The 17886-nt window shown below is 55.2% G+C and overlaps 1 protein-coding gene across 1 annotated transcript; it reads right to left on the bottom strand.

Moving 5' to 3' along the window:
- Positions 1–2399: 2399 nt before the first annotated feature.
- ITGA2B (integrin subunit alpha 2b) lies at positions 2400–16211 on the bottom strand. The gene is made up of 30 exons (XM_059379240.1): positions 16002–16211; positions 14007–14128; positions 13821–13918; positions 13545–13710; positions 13340–13386; positions 13218–13263; positions 12996–13124; positions 12587–12634; positions 12382–12425; positions 12181–12234; positions 11992–12044; positions 11578–11789; positions 8522–8704; positions 8246–8291; positions 8040–8144; positions 7898–7953; positions 7653–7804; positions 7380–7505; positions 6893–6960; positions 6629–6776; positions 6223–6315; positions 5909–5988; positions 5509–5589; positions 5292–5388; positions 5037–5189; positions 4794–4919; positions 4219–4332; positions 3864–3965; positions 3560–3673; positions 2400–2649 (listed from the first exon to the last, which is right to left on the bottom strand). Exons 1-30 carry the CDS (start codon positions 16187–16189, stop codon positions 2593–2595), a joined length of 3108 nt encoding a protein of 1035 aa, XP_059235223.1. The 5' UTR covers positions 16190–16211; the 3' UTR covers positions 2400–2592.
- Positions 16212–17886: the final 1675 nt, after the last annotated feature.

The raw sequence follows: 17886 nt of genomic DNA, 5'->3' as shown, positions 1-17886 counted from the left end.
ATTTCTTCTAGAGATGCAAGCGCCCTTTTCCTTTCCCCAAGAATCACCCGTCGGTCCCACTGGTTCTGGTTCATGAGCGACAGACTTTTCCTTCTTCCTCCGCCACTGAACCCCACATTTTGAACCCCACATTTGAAGCCTGACCTAGGCTCAGCCAAGCTCACTTTCTTTCCAGTTTCTGGTTGTCATTCTCATTCAGCTTCTGGGCTGCCAAATCCTCATCTAATTTGATATTATGCTCTTGCTTTTCCTTGGCTTTCACCTGCTTCTCACGAGGTGGTGCCCCAAGGGGAACTGGATACCTAGAGCAAGGACCTTGTCCCCCAGAAGACAGCAGGCTCCTCTCTTGGTTGGGTCCCCTGGTTGGCTCTTCTGACTTAAGGGGACCTTGTTGTAAGTTTGTGATACCAGATTCTTTTTCTCTTCCTCTCCCTTTTCCCTTCCCTCCTCCCCTCCCTCTCTTTCTTGTCTTTCCCTCTCCCCTTCCCTCCCTCTTTCTCTCTCATAAATTTCCATCTAACCAGATTTTCCCAGCCCTCTTCTTATGTAACCAAATTTTCGCAATCTCAGCACAGGATTTAGCACTCATCCCTGGTGAATTTCATCTTGTTGGTTTCAACCCAACTTCACAATCTGTCCTGGCTGCCTTGAATCGGCTGCAGTCACCCATTGTGTTGGAGTTCCCTCACAGCCAGCAGCCATCTGTAGGGTGGGAGAGAGCGGCCTCCCTGCCTCCATGGAGGGGACTCAGGACAGTGCTAGGCAGCTCAGGGCTGGGATAGAGCTTTGGAACAACCTCATAGGGATCTCCTTCAGCTTTATCAAAATTGCTCAGTTTTAAATCCAGCTCATGTTCTGTCTTGTCTATAAGGGCAAATGCCAAATGCTTTGCGGGATCAAGATCGACTGTCTGGCACTATCCAGTCGCGATGGTGGGGTGGAGAGGGAGTCTGGCTGGTGTGTAAGGATCACAGCAGCTTAAACTTTTCCTAGGAAAAGTCACCCAACTAAAAACCTGTTCTGGAACTTGCCATGCATGGATGTCAAATTGTTTCCTTTGCAAAATTTACCTTTTATCCCTTTGGGTAAAATCAAATAGCAGCCGCGCTTGTGAGGTAAGTCTGTTCCTCAATGGCCTCCCCCAACACCTGGCATCTAGTCCCAAGTCCTACGAATGGCCAAAAGGTGCTGCCCTCCTGCCCCCACCCCTGTCCTCATCTGGACCGTGTTGGCCTCCGGTCCACGGGTCTCCTTGCTTTCACTTCAACACCTCAAGCCTGCTCTCACCTCAGCGCCTTCTCAGCTGTTGCTCTTTCCATCCAGATCGCGCTCTTATTCCTGAGCAGCCACCAGGCTCATTCATCCCTCTCTCTGCTCCCCTCATCAGAGAGGCCTTCCCTGACGGCTCTAACTAAGATGGCAGCTCTCTTCCACATAGTTCCACCAGAATCTCCTTCCCTGGGTTCTTACTCCCAGTACTGACCATCACTGACCGCACATGTACATGCTCATTTATTCTTTACCCCTGGTTGAATGTGAGTCTCACAAGGGGCCAGAACTTGGCTCTCTTCACTGCTCCATCTCAGCGCTGGCAGAGTCCCGGGCACATGGGAGGGGCTCAATCAATATTTACTGAACCCATCAATCAACACATTTCTCAGGACTCCAGGTGGACCCCCTCCCCCTTCCTGTCTATCCTGGGACTCCAGTGTTGGCGGGCAGAGGAGGGAGAGTTGTATTCTGCTCCTAGCACCCCTGCCTGGGGTGCTTTCCTAACTGAACAGCTTCTCCTTGATGGGGAGGAAGGGGAGCTGGACAGCAGAGTCTGCTCTCCTATCCCTGGTGTGCTTCTCTCCCTGGACAGCAAAGCCTTTTCTCCTCTCCCTTTTTCAGGCTGAGGGCTTAGTCAGCTTCCCTCTGCCCCCTCTTCACTCTGAAGCTGGCTTTAAAGGCGTTTTGTTTGTTTGTTTATTTCAATGGGAGTGGGGAGTGCAGGTTATGTTCCCAAATCCCAGGTCCACTTGAGAATTATCTCTCCAAAATCATGGAAAAAAAAAATACTGTTTAAAGCTGTCCACAAGAAAAATAAATAAATAAATAAATAAATAAAGCTGTCCACCAGGGACCAGCCTGCCTTCTCTGATGCCCCCAGTCTCCATATGCACCCAGCTACCCTCGGATACCCCATTCCCCTCCAGTCTTTCTTGGAGGCTCTGCCACCCTTTCTCCTCTGTTTTGCCCCCACTCTTTGCTCCCAGAAACTCCCAAAGACAGTAATGGACAACTTTTTTCTGTAACAGGCAACTCTGCTCACACTTCTGCCAGCCCCAACCCCTCTCTCCAAGCATCACCTGTCCCCGGTCCCCTTCTCTTCACTGACCCGAGAGGAGACAGCATGCTGGGGATTGGAGCTCTTTATTTGGCAGCAGGGAAAGGAGTGGCCAGCTCTCACCAGAGGGGGAGAATCCCAGGAGGCCTCCATGGGACAGCTCCAAGCCACGGGTGAGCAGAGCTGGGGGGAGCACCTTGAAGAAGGGGCAGAGCAGACACAGCTCCCAGCCTTCCTCATAGGACAGGGCATGGGCCACCCCCTCATTCGTCCTCCTCATCTTCTTCTAGTGGCGGCCGGTTGCGCTTGAAGAAGCCAACCTGGGGGTGCACAGGGGCCGGGGACAGGATGTAAAGATCATCAGTGGGCCCCCGAGCAGCAGTTGAAGAAGCAGGCTAGAAAGCAGCCAGTCACAAGGTCCTCTCCCCGGACCAGCACACTTAGATCCCCCTGCGTGCACAAATGGAGGCCTTCCCCATTCTGAAATAACATATGTCACAAGTTACTGTTTTTAATTTTTTTCCCCCTGAATTTTTAAAAAAGATTACTTTTTTGAGAGACAGAGAAAGTATGAGCAGGGAGGAAGGGCAGAGGGAGAGGGAGAAGTAGACTCCTTGCTGAACAGGGAGCCCCATGCAGGGGTCAGTCCTAGAACCCCAAGATCATGACCTGAGCTGAAGGCAGACGCTTAACGGACTGAGCCACCCAGGTGCCCTGCCCTTTCCCTGAATTTTTCTTAAATATTGGCTGCTAGGTCTCCATGTGACTCAAGCTCACAGTGACATGTATTTGATGACTATAAGTCTAATGCATGATTTTCCCTAAAAGCACTATGACTTCCCAGGGCTTGAGCACTTAATTGAGTTTGAGAACAGCCCTCCTGGCACAGAGGAGGGAGTGACCCCGCAGGGCCTCCCCAGAGGGTCTGCATCAGACTCAGAGAAGGAGTCTGGAGGTGAGCCCTGTCCTGCTCAGCAGCCAAGGAATCCCTGAAGGCAGGGCTCCCTTCCTGGGACTCTTCCTCTCAGCGGGAAACAGGCTGCAAGGCCCTAGGGATTTTAGGTGCCCCTCTCCCAGGGGTCTGTGGCCTGGGAGAGGTTCTCTGGAGAACAGCACTTACTAGTGGAGATGCGGACAGACCCTGGGTCACCATCTCTCTGCCTCCCTGTGAGGTCGGGCAGGGTCAAGCCTGTGCCCACCCAGGGACCCCAAAGTCCCTTCATGCCTCACCTTCCACATGGCCAGGACCAGGAGAGTGAGCAACACCAGGCCGCCGAGCACCCCTACCAGTACCCACCAGATGGGAATGTCCCGCTCCAAGGTGCGAAGCAGCTGCGTCTGCACCTGAGGGCAAACCCACATGTTTTCTCAGACACCTTGACACCTGCCTCTCCCAAAGACTCAGACTTGTGGGCTGAGGACCCCCAACCGAGCCACCCACTTGTGCCACCCCTCAGACCCGGGGATGCCCCGCCCCCATCCTGTGGGGCACGGAGGCTTGGGAAGACAGTGGGTCCCACAGGCTTGTACTCACCAGAGCTTCCCCACTGGGCAGGCTGAGGGCCGGCACAGCGTAGGGAAGCGAGGAGACATTGAACCAAGCTTGCGACTGCAGCACGAACTGATCCAGGGGCCTCTGAACGGGGTGCGGTGAAAGCCATTTACATGGGCCTGCTGGTCGCAGGAGTCCTGGTCCTGGCCTAATCCTGTCCCCTCAAAAGTAAGCCCAGCGCTCACTCCCTCTTCACCCCTTGTGGCCCCATCTGGCCCAGAGCAGGCGTGGTCCCTGCCCCCATAAAGCCCCGCCCCAGCACACACCCCCATAAAGCCCCGCCCCTGGTATTCTCTCCGCCCCCGCCCCAGCACACACCCCCCCGCCCCGCCCCAACCTGTTGGAGGCTGGACAGCTGCAGGAAGGCCAGCACCCTGACCATGGCCCGCTGGCCTCGCGCCATCTCCTGCAGCTCACACTGCACCACCGTATGCGGCCCCGAGTCGCAGCTCTAAGGGGATGCGTCATCAGTTCCCAGCCCTTCGGACCCCTCAGCCCTCACCACCCCAAGGACCCAATCGTAGAAAGGGGCAGGGAGGACAGGGAGCTTCGGCCACCCCCACCCCCAGGAAGAGCTTCAGAATCAAGCTTCTGCCCTTATCTCTAAACGGGGCTGCTCACAGGGTTGCAGAGATGCAGGGAAAGGGCGGGAAGAAGGGGGTCATCATACAGCATTCGACACCCAGAATTTTTGTAACTCTGCTTTGGCATGTCTTCATTTTCTTTAACGTACTGGGAACATTTAAAGATTCAAGGACCCACAGTGGGCCCCAGACACAAGCCCCACCCTTCATATTCACCTGTGGTCCACCCGACGCCTGTATCACACCGTGGGCCCCTCGCCCTGCCTCCCAGAGCCTCTGCCCCTGCGCCCCAGGGAGGCCCCGGCTGGAGACCACGGAGCCTGCTCACCAGGAGAACTGGATCCTGAGGCCTGGCGGGCTGGTCGGACCCTGGCAGGGACGCCTGTCTGCGCTCCCGCTTGTGACGCCCAGGGGATGTAGGGGAAGGGCTGGGGGTAGGCTGCCTCCAGTTCAGCTGGGGAGGCAAGCAGTTGGTCTGAGCTCCACTCATCCCGCCCCCCAACTCCGGGAGGGGCTCTGGTTGATGGGCTGAGGCCCCACCCACAAGTCTTTCTTTCACCCAGGCTCTCACCTTGTAGGGGTTAGGTGTGGGCTGGGGGGAGCACTGAAGCCCCCCCTGGGGCTGTATGTCCAGGATGTAGAGCAGGTCAGAAGGCTGGGACTGGCCAGGGAGGCAGAGGCTGAGCCGGAGGCCACTCGCAGCGCCAGGGCCATTGTTGTGGAGCTGGCGGGTGGTGGTGGTCGGATGTCAGGTGGCTCAGCGCCCGACGGCGCAGCTCCTGGGCCCTGCCCCACCCCAGCCTGGGTCCTGGAAGGCCCTTCCTACCTCGTAGGTGTGCTCCACTTTGGGGCCCCAGATGTTGGAGCTGTTCTCCCTGCTGTCTTCTTCGGCTATTACCACCAGGGAGGCTGGAAAGGAGTTCCTGTGGGCCCCGAATCCCTCCAGGTGAGCTTGATCAGCTGAGTCACCTGTAGGGGTTCCCCCAAGGCCCTGTGAAGCAAGGGTTCTGCCCACCATCTCCCTGGTCTGTCCCTGGTCTCACCCTCGAAGCTCCACGTGGGCCTCTGCCCGGACCGGGACATCCAGCAGCACAGCCTCGCTATTCGGATTCTGGCTGTTCTTGCTGGAGGAAAAGGGATAAGGAGAAGCAGGTCAGGGACACAGCCCAGTGGACATCACAACTCTCTGGGGCAGGGCCAGAATTTCAGGCATTTGGGAAAGCGCTAACCGCACAGTCAGCACGCCGCACTGAAGTTAGACCTGTGAAAGAGCTTCTAGGGCTCCAAGACTCAGAAACAAGTCTCTGGGGGAAGAAAGGGAACGGGGATGTCTACAGAGCAGATGTTCCAAAAGATCCTTCTGGAAGGAGGGCCTCTGAGAGTGTCTGCATCAGGATCAACCAGGGGAAGGGTGGTGGGTAGGTATGTTCCCCAGTCCAGTACCTTCTGATCTGCAGCCAGAATGACACATGCTCGCCGGCCTCTTCCAGGTTCTCCACACTCACCAACATCGTGATTCCTATCTGAGAGACGGGGAGGGCCAAAGTCACAGCCCAGACAGATGCCCACTCTGGGCAGCCTTGTCCCATTATCTCAGAAACCCACTGAGAGAGGGAAAGCCACTAGGCCAAGAACACAGGGAGTGTGAGGACCAGGATTCCCACCCAGAGCTACAGGACTCCAAGCCCAGCTCCTAAAACTCAGCTGTGTCTGAGCCCTGGTGGCGAGGACCCAGTACCCATGCCTTGGGGCCTCACCCGGGCGTTCCTCTTCATGGGGTTGCCCAGCTCACACAACACCATCTTGGTCTCATTCTCCTTCTTCTGGTTACAGATGAGTCTCTCAAAGCCCTTCAGGGAGGGAGTTTCAAGAAAGAAGATGGTTGGGGTATCTTAGGTTTATGTAAGCGCTCTCGGAAAGTCCGGAGGGGGCTTGTGTGCCGGGGTGGAGAGGTGGAGAGTTCCTGCTAACACCTAGTTCCTGAGCCATTTTCCTTTTGGGCTTTAGAAGAGCCCTCGGATTTTACGCTATTAGCAAATACTCCTTTTCCCAATTACAATTACAACCATGCCTAAGAGAAGTGGGGCCTCTCAGCTGCAAAAGGAGAGGCAAGGCTCTTGCACCCCGCAGGTCCCTGGGAATGCCCCCGAGGTGGGGCCTCACCTTGATGTCGCTGATGGCCCGCATGTAGTGGGCACCTGTGGGCAGGTGGACGGCCAGCTGGGCTTCGTAGGCCCCCTCGCCCTCATTGGCTGCAATCATCCGCAGCTCCAGCACATTATTGGCTCCGATGAGGAGTGGGGACCCCATTCTATGGGGAGAAAGGAGTAAAGCGGAGGAGGCCTGGCCCCGGGCCCAGGGTCTGGGTGGGGTGAGGGGGGCGGCCCCAGGTGGTGAAGGGGCATCATGGGGCCCACGCCTCCTCACACGCTGGCGGAGAGCTGGAGCTGGGGCACACACACGTCATCTTCCCCACAGTCCAGGATGATGCGGGTCTAGAAGAGGCACAGTGAGGGGTGCAGGTGAGTTGGGGACATGTGAAGTTTGGGGGGTCACATCAGGGCCAAGGGAATTAGAAGGTCCGAGGATGAAAAGGAGTTTGGAGCTGACACCATCTACATCAGCGTTTGGGACAATATCAGGACAGTGACATCGGGGTTTATGGGTTTGTCGGAGTTGACAGGTGACATAAACCACACGTGGGGCTTGGAACAGGGTTTAAGGAATTTTGAGACTTGGGGGTTTTCATTAAGGTTTAGAGAAGACATTGGAGATGAGTAGTCACATCAAGGTTTTGGGGATCCTGTTAGGAATTGGACACTAACCCTAACCCTGACTTTCTTTTTTTTTTTTTTTTTTAACCCTGACTTTCTGGTAGAGGTCCTGCCCCTCCATTGCCCGTTTCCCCCCAGACCTGCTCCTGGACATGGGTGTCTCCGTGAAGCACGACAGCAGGGGCTACTCCATCCTTCCTGGGCTGCAAGGACACATTGAAGCTGAGCACGATGGGGCTCAGCTTGTCCCGGAAATCGGCCTCGTCCTAGGGAGGGGACAAGAGTCAGAGCAGGCACCCTGCCAGACACGTCCCATTAACCACTCCCGTACCCCTAGCCCCAGGCCCACAACCCAGGGCTAGAGGAACAGGCTTGCACACATCCAGCCCTTCCCATCCCCCGCCCGGGTGTACTCGGAGGAAGGCCATGGTGGTGTGACAGATGGGGCTCTGTCTCCCGCCCAGGTCCAGACGCAGCATGGTGTCCACCAGTAGAGAATTCAGCAGAAGCACCCGGCGGCCCTGGCGGGGCTTCTGCCGGTCCAGCTGCAGCTCTGCATTTATGGCTGGCAAGGCGAGAGGGGAGGGTCAGGGTCTCCCAGGCTAGCCTCCAACGGAGCCCAGACACCCCTCCCTTCTGTTCCCATGACGACACTCACGCAGCTGCTGAGGAATGTTGTGCCCAGTAGCTCCTACGCACATCTGTATGTTAAAGCTGCAAAGATAGGATTTGGGCTCAGGAGCTAGGGCCCCTTAAGGTTCCAGACCTCACCCGACCCATCCTTGCCCTCTGCCTCCTACCAAGTAACGCGCTTCTGGGTCTGGGGCAGGACACAATTCTTCACAGCAGGATTCAGTGAATCTTGTACCAACAGCTGGACACTGGCCATCACCACTGGCTGAGCTCTGGCAGAATGGGGAGAGGCTCGCTATTGTGGATCCTCCTGGCCCAGGAGCCTTTGATGGTGTGGACCCTCCCCCACGGTCCCCCTGGGGCCAGCACTCACCTGTACACAGCCACCTTGTTGGCCCCATAAGCTCCCACCAGTAGGTCTACAGATGGTGGAGGGATCAGAATCACCAGTTAGAGGAGGCTCGGGGTCTTCAGGGGTTCCCACACCATTTCCCCCACTGGAGTTTTGACCTACCCCTCACCCCCAGCTTCCCAGCCTCCCAAAAGGGTCAGAAAACTCAGTGAGGCCTAGGCCCCTGACTGTGTCTTTCAGCATCTCCGGCTAATACCCAAGAGCCCTTCTGGGCTACTGGAGGCATTCCAGGGGCACCTGGGAATCCATTGTCATCGATGTCTGTGGCACCTCGCAGGGAGAAGCCGAAGCCAGAGCCTGCTGGGAAGGGGCTGTCCAGGATCTGGGAGGGGCGTGAACTCAGCCCCTCACTCCCACCCAGGAACACCAGCACTTGGCCCCGACCACTGGGACCTCCATAGGGGGCGGCCACTGCAACATCTGGAAGGAGCAACAGAAGGGCAATGGCTGTTTGCTACCATTTTCTGTTTTGTTATCCAGGTGGCCCCAAGCTCCCCCTCCCACAGACTCCAGGAGACCAGCAGAGGGATGCAAAATTCAGTGTCAAGGAGGCAGCTGCCCTTCCCTCCAGGAGTTTACAACTCAGAACAAAAGAGACCCACCAAGTAGGATGATTATAAAAACAGTAGCAGCCCTTGGTGTCCATTGAGGAAAATATATTGACATGATTTCATTTAATCCTGAAAATTGGGCACTATTATTCCATTTTAGATGAAAAAACTGAGTCCCAGAAGATTAAATAACCAAGACCTATTAAGTAGTGGCCCCCTTTTCCCCTAAGGAACTTCATCCATTTCTTTCTCTCCCTCCCTCCCCCCCCCCTTCCTTCCTTCCAGACTATTTGTTTAGAGAGAGAGAGAATGCCTGTGTGTGCTAGCAGGAGGGGTAGAGGGAGAGAGAGAATCCCAAGCAGGCTCCACGCCCAGCACAGAGCCCAGCTCGGGGCTCTATCCTATGACCCTGAGGTCATGACTTGAGTCAAAATCAAGAGTCAGATGCTTAACCAACTGAGCTAACTGAAGGCTCCCCCTTTACCCCATTTCAATTCCACCATGCGAACTCAGAGCCACACTAGGGGCTTGTCATCACTAATAACTTTTAAGACCACTCTTGAAAATGTATTTGTTAATCATCATAATCTTATTAATTTGTAAGAATCCTTTACATGTGACAGGAATAAGAACTTTTATGTATATGTTGTAACTGTCTTTCCTTGTCTTCTGACTTTGTTTTCTACGGACGTTTTTTTCCTTTAAAAAATCTATTGATTTTTCTGATTGAGTTACAAAGAATTCATCCAAATAAGACCACCCTGACCAGTCTCATCCCCAGGTTCTGGGCCTCCCCTCTCTCCTGATCATTAGCATATTTTTTTTTCTTTAAGATTTTATTTATTTACTTGACAGGCAGAGATCACAAGTAGGCGGAGAGGCAGGCAGAGAGAGAGAGAGAGAGAGAGGGGGAAGCAGGCTTCCCGCTGAGCAGGGAGCCGGATGTGGGGCTCGATTCCAGGACCCTGGGATCATGACCTGAGCCGAAGTCAGAGGTTTAACCCACTGAGCCACCCACGTGCCCTAGCATCTTTTTTTTTTTTTTTTTTTAATATTTTATTTATGTATTTGACAGAGAGAGACAGCAAGAGAGGGAACACAAGCAGGGGGAGTGGGGGAGGGAGAAGCAGGCTTCCTGCCAAGCAGGCAACCCAATGCAGAGCTCGATCCCAGGATTCTGGTATCATGACCTGAGCTGAAGGCAGACACTTAATGACTGAGCCACCCAGGCGCCCCTGACCTTTAACATCTTCATCTCTTCCTTATTTCTGACCATTCGACCACCCCGGTCATATCCTCTGCCACCTTACCCCATTGCCAGTCCTCAGCAAGTCTGGCCAGACCTCGGCAGATGGGGCCCCAGGGATTCCTCGCCACCCATGGAAACTAGGGATCAAGATGCTGCCCAGCTGTCCTGAGGGGGTCTGCTCAGCCCCCTCTCCCACTCTGCTCACACCTATTTCAAACTTTCTTCAAGCTCCCAGTCCCCTACCTCCTTCACAGAGAGAAGCAGTCCCACTGTTGTGGTGTAAATGCAAACCCACTTTCCCCAACTCCTGTGCCCTGCCACCAGGCTAAACAATCCCAGCCCAGCCTCGCCCACCGAGCATCACGGGGACCCTCCTGCTCGCTTCCCTCACCACCCTGTTTCCCCACCAGATCATGTCCTCCACATTCAACCTACTTCATCGGCTTTGAAATAGAATAACCTTCTCTTGAGCCTCCTCTCCTTTCAGGAATCATTTCTTTCTTCCTTCCTTCCTTCCTTCCCTCCCCCCTGCCCCCCCCCATTCCTCCTCCTCCTCCTCCTCTTCCTCCTCCTTCTTTTTGTCCTTTCACAAACTGGTTGCAAGAGCTGTCTACACTGGCTGCCTCCAGTTCTTCACTTCCATTCCTGACTCTACCCCATGGCATTCCGACTTCTGTGCCTACCCAGCCCTGAAACCACTTCCTCTCATTGTCACCAATGACTTCCTTCTTGCTAAAGCCCAAAGAGACTTCTCCAACCCCATCTAATGATGTCTTTCAGAAGCATCTGGAGCCGCTGACCCCCTTCCTCCTGCTCAGAGCACTCTCTTCCTTCAGTTCAGGGCCAAGAGATCTCCTGGTTTCTCTCCTACTTCTCTGGACATTCCTGTCTCCTTTCTAGACTCACTTCCTCTAGGAGTCCCCTAAGCGCTCTTGCTCCCCAGGGCTTTGTCCGATGCCTTTTTTTACTTCACAGGTGCTGGGGACCTCTTTCACCCTCCTGAAGCCTCTGTCTCTCACTTGGAACTCTCTGGTGCCAGTGGGGAAAGCACACGTGGTTTTTCTCTGGAAGTCTGCCTAATGCTCCCAAGTCTTTCGAGGTCAAACATGCCCAGGGCTGACCTGCTGATCTCCGCCCCCCTGCCCTCCCTTTCCCAGTCCCGCTACTTGGCCTGAGTTCCAGGCAGTGAAGGCACCACACCCCCTCAACTCCTGGCTCTCTCTTTGCTCCACATCCAGCCACCCATCAAGTCTTAATAGTCCAGGTACTAAATACCTGTGAAATCAACCCATCTCTAACTCCACCGCCAAAATCCACAGTCAGGTGGTCACCTTCTCTTGCCTGGATGGATGTAAACAAATCCTAAGTGGTCCCTTTCAACTCTTCTCCCCAAAAGCCTGGTTCCCGGCTCTGGCGGCCCTCTGGTCAAACCCATGATCTTTGCTATGACTGTTAACCATTTCGCAGCAAGTGGGGCTCCTCTCTTCCCTTACCATTGTAGCCATCCCTGTCGAGGTCGCCCAGGGGTGCGATGGCTGAGCCAAATCGCCCGTAGAGCTGAGTGCCGGTCAGTAGGAGGCTGGGGGTGCCCAGCACGTGGTGACCTCGAGGCTGCAGGAACAAGTACACGCGCCCCACCTCGGCCAGTTTGTGGTCAGTGCGGCTCTCCATGTACAGTGGTGCGCCCACCAGCAGGTCGTGCCTCCTGCAGGCCAGACGGGCAGCGCGGTGGGGTGGGTTAGGGGGATGATGCAGGCCTGAGCCAAATCTTGCCCATTCCATTCTCGCCCTCCCTCTCCCCTCCTTGGTTGTCATGTGGGAGTGGGCAAGGAAAGGAGGAGACCGAAAACAGTCAACCCCTCTGATGACTGGGTACCCAAAACGGGTAGGGATGGGGCGCCCCTCACCCGTCTCCATTTACATCAGTGACAGTCACCGAGTGTCCAAAATAAGAAGCCATCTGCAGGAAGAGGAGGCATACTTAATTCCTGCCCCTAGACCGGCACCCTCTCTTACACATTGCCCCTCCCATCCCTGGAATATTCTAGGGTTCTAATTCCCCAGCTTCGGCCACCCCCACCATGGCGGGCCTCCACCTGCTCTCCATGCAGCTTGTGCAGTGTCCGGTGGTTCGAGTTCAAAATTTCCACCTGCACAGAGAATGCAAGGAGTGCCTCATTCTTGCTCCCCAGGAGAGCCTCCCATTGAGAAAAGGCAGGAGGTTTAGAGGGCTTGTGAGGCTGAGGAGTGGGGTCGGGGGTTTTGGGATGCCCTGTGGCAGGACAGGGGGCACTCACCGCTCCCAGGGTCCAGCTCCAGGTGGGGGCACCGAGGACATACTCTGGGGAGAGCCGGACCCCAGAGTGAATGAAGTCCTTTGAACCTACCACCCCACCTCCCACCCGCCATTCTGCAACCCAGGGGAGACTTCGGTGCAGGACTTGTAAGTGCTCCTCCCCGGGGTTGGGGTTCCCAACCTTTGCCCCTAAATGGATTTCTTGCCTGTGGTGTTGAGATCCCCGTCGAACTCTCCCACGGCCACCGAGTACCCTGAAGACACAGCACGAATTACTCTTTCTGAGAGGGCGAAGCAGGGAGAGGGCCAAGGGACAGGAAGAAAGGGTCTCAGGGACCACCCAGGCCAAACCCTGCGTTGTATTGACGGGAAAACTGAGGCCAAGCCCCGCCCTAGGCCACGCTGCGAATCCAGGGTGGGAAAGGTAAGCAGGGGTATATGGGACTTGCGCCGTGGCGAGGAAGCTGTGGGCGCAGAGGGTGAAGACGCCTTAGGTGCGGGGTTGGCCAGCCGAGTTGGCCTGAGGGCGCTCCCGCAGGGGCAGGACCCAGCCTGCGGAGTGCGCGGTGATGCTTTGAGGGCGCGGGGAGGCTAGAAGGGAGGGGCCGGGATTACCCCGGTAGCCGTCCTCGTACTCCGGCTCGTAGGAGTCCAAGGAGAAGCTCTGAGAGGCCACGTGCCACAAGAGGGTGCCTGGGCGGTAACTCGAGACGATAGTGGCAATGGGAGCCCGCGCCAGCAGACCTAGGGCGCGAGAGACAGCGGGTGTGGGGACCCAGACTCCTGGAGTCTCCCCAGGCCCAGAGAAGGGAGGGAGGTGTACAGATGGTCAGGTACCTAAGAAAAAATAGCCGCCAGGGGCCCCAAGCACCAGCTCTCCAGCCTGAAAGGGAAGCCCAGGAAGTGAGAAGGAACCCTGCTTGGGAGCCGCCCCCACGCCGCTAGGGCTCCCTTCTCGCCTCTGTAACCGCGGAGCTGAAGCCCGCTTCGCAGCAGCGCCGGTCGTCTATTGGGGGACGGAAGGAGGAGGAGTTAGCGAAGGGGCGGATCCGGGAGTGTGAGCGGGCGTCGGGGCCGGGGCGGGGCCGGGGTGGGGCGTAGGAGTTGGGGGCGGGGCTTAGGGCTCCGTGAGTGGGAGGAGGCCAAATGGAGAGCAGAACTCACTAAAGCCGTTTTCCTGGTAAACCTGGCTCATGGTGTTATCCCGACAGGGCGAGTACTCCGCGCGGGCGCCGTTCTGGAGCTGAGCCAGGAAGCAGCCACCTACGGGCGTCTTCTCAGCCTCTTCGGTCTTTTCTAGGGCGTTCCAGTGCTGCCAGGGGGCGCAGGCCTGGAACAGGGCCACAGGAGAGTGGGGAACCAGCGGGAGTCGGGTCCCCTCCTCCCCCGCACGTGTCCCTGCCCCCGACTGCTCTCGGTTCCCCGTGCCGCAGCGCCCACCACAATGTTGTCCTTCCAGCTGACCACCGACGCCCCCAGTCCTTGCCGGGACTTGAAGGTTTGGAAGGTGTAGGAGCCTACTTGTCGGGTCTCATCATCTGGAGGGCACAATCAGGGTGTGGCGCTTAAGCACGGCTGTCCACGCCCCCTGTAGCCCCTCCTTTTCCCTCCTTGCGCTGGACTCACTGAGGTCGAAGGGCAGCATGGTGCACTGGGTGCCCTCGGCCTTCCAGGGGCACAGGAACACGCCGCCTGTCTCCTCCTGGCTGGGGCCTAGGGTCCGTGGGGCGCCCACCACGATGGCCACTCTGCGTAGGAAAGCTGGGTGAGTGCGGGGCGAATCCCGAGGTACCACATGCCCTGGCGCCTGCGCTGAGAGCACTACCCAGAAGGGCTGTGTGCCTTGGAGGGCACTGGATCATCTTCCCTCAACCGGGCATCACAGACCATGGAGGTCAGCCTGTTGATGTTATGGCCAGGGAAGCTGTCTCCCAGCAGGGAAACCACGTGCGTAAAGTAATTTAGTAAGTTAAGGGTAAAGCTGGTACTATAACCGTTTAGTTTGGTTAGAATATGAAGAGTTTGTCTTCCTTGCTGAAAAAGATCTCCTAAGATCTGCACACCACCCACACTTCACATCCCACACCCTTGTGCCCCACACCTTAAGTCAGGGGTTTGTTTACATGCTCCCTGGATTTTTTTTTTTTTTTAAGATTTTATTTATTTATTTGACAGAGATCATAAGTAGGCAGAGAGACAGGCAGAGAGAGAGAGAGGAGGAAGCAGGCTCCCCGCTGAGCAGAGAGCCCAATGCGGGACTCAATCCCAGGACCCTGAGATCATGACCTGAGCTGAAGGCAGAGGCTTTAACCCACTGAGCCACCCAGGCGCCCCTGCTTCCTGGTATTTAAGACTGTTACCAGATACCTTCCTGAGAGCTAGGTTTAATGGTGATTAGGGAAGCTACTGAGCCCCTCTAAAGTGGGGTACTGATATAACAGGATCTTAGTAGATGTAAGTTCAAGTCATAGTTCTACCATATATAAATTGGTGACAATAATGCCATGTTTTATTTTCTTTCTTTCTGTTTTTTGTTTGGTTGTTTTTTGTTTGTTTTTGAGCTCACAGGATGTTTAAGTAATGCCTATGAGGTCAATATCTGCAGAAAAAAAGGGAACGGAATGCCTATGTGGCTCAGTCAGTTGTGTCTGCCTTCGGCTCAGGTCAGGATCCCAGGGTCCTGGGATCGAGTCCCATATCCAGCTGCTTATTCAGCAGGGAGCCTGCTTTTCCCTCTGCCTGCTGCTCCCCCTGCTTGTGTGCTCTCTCTCTCCAATAAATAAAATCATAAAAAAAAAGAAAGAAAGAAAGGGAAAGGAACAGGAGTGGGTAGGGAAAGGAGTATGATGCAGATTCAGGCCCAGTGACAGGTGTGGCTCAACATCCTAGGAGCTCTGGAACTAGAAGGACCTTTCAGAACCATCCCAAGTTGAGGTGAGAACATCAGACCCTTCCACATCTCTCCTCTCTCCACACTCCTCATTGATCAGCCACTGGTTGTAGGCCACCTTGGAAAGGGGACTTTGGGGGAGGTGACTCTTCAGCAGAGGAAATCCCCCAAGAAGTGGGTACTTGAAGACTGTCTGCCATCCCCAGGGGTGGGCATCCTTGCGGCTACCACAATAAGTCATCATGCAGGGTAGTTACTGTAAAGAGAAGGAACCAGGATTCTATTCTTGGAAGTCTGATTTTGCCGCTAATTCTGGCCGTGAATGCTCCATTGTTTCTTTTCAAATATTTGTAATTTTGATGGGAATGAGGGGCATGGGGTAGAAAAACAAGGTGGGAGTGGGGCAAGTCATTTTAAGATAAGTGCTCCTCTCTGTATTTTGAGGAGACCAAGGTGGCATCGGTCATACAACTGAGCCTTGAGGGAAAAGTAAGCCATCAACTTTTATCTTCCCTTTGTTCTGGCTGTAGTGTTGGTGCCCACCTCTGCATGTGTGCCCCTCCCTGACACTCTAACCTGAGCTAGTTCCTGCCAGTATTCCTAAAAAGAGCTCACTCTGAAGTAGAGCCTAAGAGTCTCTTTCCTCAACCTCTAGGTAACAAATGGGGAGCTTGAGGCTCCCAGAAGTGGTGATGGTCTCTCCCAACACCCAGACTTCAACCCAGGCTCACCTCCCTTGGTTGTCCTTGTAGAAGTCCAGTGAAAACCCAAAGTGGCTGCCATTGGGGCCTGTGTACAAGGTGAGTTGCCTTGGGTCCAGGTTCAAGGCCCAGGCCGGGGGGAAGGCCCCAGGTCCCAAGAGCAGCTGCACCCACTCCAGAAGCCAGAGGGCATGAAGTGGATACACAGCTCTGGCCATCTTCCTTCTCCCACAACCTCCTCGGCAGGAATGGACTAGCTCCTTCCTCTTCCTTTTGGTCTCCACCGCAGGAAGGCTTTTCTTATCAAACTGGAACCCACTTGCTGAGCAGTAGGCAGAGGAAGGAGCTACAGGCCCTGGAACCATATGATTTCTTGGATTGCCAGGAAGGGGGTGAGGCCACCCTGGGGGTGGATGCTAATGGCTGAAAAGCATGACTCGCCCCTTTTCCTGAGAGTAGTTTATCACCGAGTCCTATTGGTTCTGCCTCTTAACTATGTCTCTTGAATCTTCACATTTCCACCACCACCATGCTAGTGGAAGCCACCATTCCTTTCTGCTTGGGGTGGCATAACCGTGAACTGGTCCATACACCTCCACTCCAGCTGCTTTACAGCTCTTTGTCCTGCCTCACAGCTGCCTGCAGTGCTGTGGCCCACTGTGACTTGGTCAGCGGTGGAGGAAGGAGGAAGCTGTTGTCCCTTGATAAGACTTGAGGCTGCTGTATCCTTTTGGATAAGGCACTTACCCACTTCCTCCTCCCAGGGTCTTGGTCAGCCGTATAGGTACAATAAGCTGCTTTACTCTCCCTCCATCTCAGGCCAGGTCTTAGTGCCGCCACCAGTGCAGCCGGTGCTGGCGAAGGGGAAAGGAGATGCAGTTAGAGTGCAGTCCAGACTATTCTGGCTCACAGGCTCTGGGACCAGACGCCAGCTGTTCAGCTGAAGGCAGACCCTCCACTGTTTCTTGGGTGACAGAGCTCTTGTCCAGTCAATACTGGATTCTTGTGGGCTCATTGCCTAGGGGAAGCCTCCCTCGATTTCCCCAGGCTGGCACTCTGCAGTTGACACATGTGGGCACAGCCCTGATCATGCTGTTTAGTCACGGTCCATTCATAGACTTGCTTGTGTCCGTGACTCACTCCCTCGAGAGTAAGGTTCCTTTCTGCGGCCGCAGGGCCTGGCCGGGAGTCCTGCACCTAGTAGGCATTGCTGACAGACGGACTGAACGGGAGTGCGCACTGAGGGTAGGCGATACAAACGTAGAGTCACACAGTGGAAAGAGAAGGAACGGTTCTGAGCAGAAAGGCAAGGTAATTTTCTCTGGATTACAGAAGAGGAGTGCCGAATCTTACCGGCACTGCAGGTCTTCCCCCAGAAAGCAGGTTCTCAGGAGGGAAATTCAAGAGATCTGCTCACGGTCAAGGAAGACTGCTGCATCCTCCTTTTGCTATTTTGTAACCAAACTTAACCACCATCTTTATCCCGCCCAAGGATCCCCACCCCCAAGATTTTATTTGAGAGAGCGAGCATGAGCGAGGAGAGGCAAAAGGAGAAGCAGACTCCCTGTTGAGCAGGGAGCCCAACATGGGGCTCGATCCCAGGAGCTGGGGATCATGACCTAAGCCGAAGGCACACGCCTAACAGATTGAGCCACCCAGGTGCCCCCTGTCCAGCTATCCTGTGCCATCCTGGAATCCTTACAGCTCCTCTGTTCCCCTCATAATTCACCACCTCAGCACCCAGCTCAAAATCCTATCCCTTACTCGATTCGTAATTGGATGTGGTAGGGAGGTGCCCAAGTTAATTCAAACCTTTCGCGCCTGGCTGGCTGGTAGGACAGTGGTACCATCAGCTGAAGTTGGAAATAGGCAAGGGCTCTGATTTGGGAAGGGAGAGAAGTTTGGTATTTGAGAA

The sequence above is a fragment of the Mustela nigripes genome, chromosome 16 (genome assembly GCF_022355385.1).
Source record: "Mustela nigripes isolate SB6536 chromosome 16, MUSNIG.SB6536, whole genome shotgun sequence".
In the NCBI taxonomy this organism is placed as follows: domain Eukaryota; kingdom Metazoa; phylum Chordata; class Mammalia; order Carnivora; family Mustelidae; genus Mustela; species Mustela nigripes.
The sequence above is the reverse complement of the archived record's forward strand: the minus strand, read 5'-3'. Positions and strand labels throughout refer to the sequence as shown.

Excerpts from the sequence above, each read along its gene's own strand:
- ITGA2B (XM_059379240.1), bottom strand. The coding sequence starts at position 16,189 with ATGGCCAGAGCTGTGTATCCACTTCATGCCCTCTGGCTTCTGGAGTGG. Across the intron at positions 13,264-13,339 it reads TCAGCTCCGCGGTTACAGAG|GCTGGAGAGCTGGTGCTTGG; the intron begins GCGAGAAGGGAG and ends CTTCCCTTTCAG. Across the intron at positions 8,145-8,245 it reads AACAAGGTGGCTGTGTACAG|AGCTCAGCCAGTGGTGATGG; the intron begins GTGAGTGCTGGC and ends CCATTCTGCCAG.